Source organism: Osmerus eperlanus, chromosome 4, assembly GCF_963692335.1.
Source record: "Osmerus eperlanus chromosome 4, fOsmEpe2.1, whole genome shotgun sequence".
In the NCBI taxonomy this organism is placed as follows: Eukaryota; Metazoa; Chordata; class Actinopteri; order Osmeriformes; family Osmeridae; genus Osmerus; species Osmerus eperlanus.
In genome coordinates this window covers 22,749,930-22,752,429 of record NC_085021.1, presented here as the reverse complement: position 1 = coordinate 22,752,429, position 2,500 = coordinate 22,749,930, and the positions used below count along the sequence as shown (strand labels likewise).

At 53.6% G+C, this 2,500-nt stretch overlaps 1 protein-coding gene across 1 annotated transcript in view; it reads right to left on the bottom strand.

Moving 5' to 3' along the window:
- Positions 1–2,500, bottom strand: part of atp2b3b (ATPase plasma membrane Ca2+ transporting 3b) — a gene marked incomplete at its 5' end in the record, with an annotated part of 9,830 nt that extends 7,330 nt beyond the window's left edge. The window contains 7 exon segments of the mRNA XM_062460473.1: positions 390–461; positions 463–573; positions 978–1,085; positions 1,707–1,918; positions 2,032–2,245; positions 2,346–2,443; positions 2,446–2,500. Coding sequence (XP_062316457.1) covers positions 390–461; positions 463–573; positions 978–1,085; positions 1,707–1,918; positions 2,032–2,245; positions 2,346–2,443; positions 2,446–2,500 — 870 coding nt within the window.

The window sequence follows — 2,500 nt, the reverse complement described above, 5'->3', positions numbered from 1 at the left end:
CGAAACAGGAAGAGGAAAGAGGAAAGCAAGCTTGTTACAATTGGCAAAGGAGAACGAGAGAGTCAGAGAGAACGAGAAAAGAGAAGTTAGAGAGGAAAGAGAAAGATGGAGAGATGGAGGGAGAGAGATAAAGGTGGAGAGATGGAGAGAGAGAGAGATGGATAGAGAGAGAGAAGGAGAGAGATGCACAGAATGAAAGATGGAGAGAGAGATGGATAGAGAGAGAGAAGGGAATACATCTGGTCATCATCAACAGTAGCCCTGCAGAAGAAGCTACATGTAGATCAAGAAGGCGTCGTGTTGCGGTGGTGTTGCGGTGGTGTTACGGTGGTGTTGCGGTGGTGTTGCGGTGGTGTTGCGGTGGTGTTGCGGTGGTGTTGCGGTCGTACCTGTGTCTGGATGCGGTTGAGGCCTCTGAACCAGAGAATCTGACCACGTCGCAGCTCTCTCTCAGCGCAGTCCGATCTCGTCCTCATCATCTGCTAGCTCCTCCCCCTCCTCGTCGCTGGGCTCCAGACCTAGCCCCGCCTCCTTCAGGCACGGTAACCGATCCGTCGGTACCGTTGCGATAACCTGTTGTCATGGTAACAAAGATGGTGGTCATCAGTGATGGGTGATGATATCACACATGCACACACATGTTCGGAAACACACTTGTACACACCCTCACATGTAACATAAGTTTTACATAGTATATGGTCAGGAGCAGTTCATCATTTATGGTTTCAATCATTTATCAGAGCTTTAGATAGGCTAGGTTTGCCAAAGTGTTAAAAATGATAAACACAGGTAAACATGGGTAAACACACGGGTAACACACGAGTAAACACACGGGTAACACACGGGTAAACACGGGTAAACACACGGGTAAACACACGGGTAAACACACGGGTAAACACGGGTAAACACACGGGTAAACACACGGGTAAACACACAGGTAAACACACAGGTAAACCTGCTGACACAATAAGACTCACCTGCCCCCAGAGTAGCTCCCCGACGCCCACGAACACACACCACAGCCACTGCTCCACGTTCAGAGGAGCACAGCTGAACGGCTTCCCCCCCCACTGGACAATCACAAACTGCACCAGGAAACAGGATATTACATCATCACTATCTGCACCAGGAAACAGGATATTGCATCACCACTATCTGCACCAGTAAAAACAGGATATTACATCATCACTATCTGCACCAGGAAACAGGATATTACATCATCACTATCTGCACCAGTAAACAGGATCACAACAATAATCTCCCCTCCCCCGTCCCCCTCCCCCTACTCCTCCTCCCCCTACTTCCCTCCCTTCTCCCCTTTCCTCCTCCCTCCCCTCCCCTCCCCTCCCCTCCCTCCTCCCTCCCTCCCTCCCTCCCTCCCTCCCTCCCTCCCTCCCTCCCTCCCTCCCTCCCTCCCTCCACCCTATCTGCACCAGGAAACAGGATCACAACTATAATCTCCCCCCCTCCCTCCTACTCCCTCTCCCTCCCCCCTACTTCCCTCCCTTCTCCCCCTTTCCTCCTCCCTCCCTCCCTCCCTCCCTCCTTCCCTCCCTCCCTCCCTCCCTCCACCCTATCTGCACCAGGAAACAGGATCACAACTATAATCTCCCCCCTCCTCCTACTCCCTCCTCCTACTCCCTCCTCTCTCCCCCCTACCTCCCTCCTCCTCCCTCCCTCCCTCCTCCTCCCCCCCCCACCCCCACCTGAATGACGAAGGTTCCCAGGACGATGGAGCAGAAGATGGGGTTGTTGAAGATGCCGTCGAACACGTTCCTCTCCCCGTGGATCTTGCGGGCGTTGATCTCGTTGAAGAGCTGCATGAGCACGAAGGTGTTGAAGATGATGGTGTAGTGCTCCGAGGGGGGCGAGTGCAGGGGGGCGTTACGCCCGCAGTCGATGTTGAAGATACGCTCACCTGGGAGGGGAGGGGAGGAGAGGAAAGAAAGATGGAGATGTTAAACAGCTGAGGTGTGTGTATGTGTGTATGTGTATCCGTGTGTGTGTGCATGTGTGTGTGTGTGTGTGCACCTATGAACAGCAGAGTGAAGATGATGATGAGTTGGTAGATCCCGTGTCCCAGGATGTTCTTCATCATCGTCAAGGAGATGAGAGGGTTGTTGCGGCCGTATGGTTTCCGGAGCAACAGGGACTCAGTGGGGGGCTCGGTGGCCAGGGCCAGAGAGGCGAAGGTGTCCATGATCAGGTTCACCCACAGCATCTGCACCGCCTTCAGAGGGGAGTCCTGCAGGGGGGGAGAGAGAGAGGGGTGTTAGCTGTGTGTGAGTGTGTGTGTGTGTGTGTTACCTGAGTGTCTGTGTTACCTGAGTGTGTGTGTGTGTTACCTGAGTGATACAGGCTCCAGTGAAGGCCACTATAACAGCTACCACGTTGACGGTGAGCTGGAACTGCAGGAACTTGGAGATGCTGTCGTACACGTTCTCCCCCACATCACGGCTTTCACGATGCTGGAGAAGTTATCATCCGTCAGGATGATGTC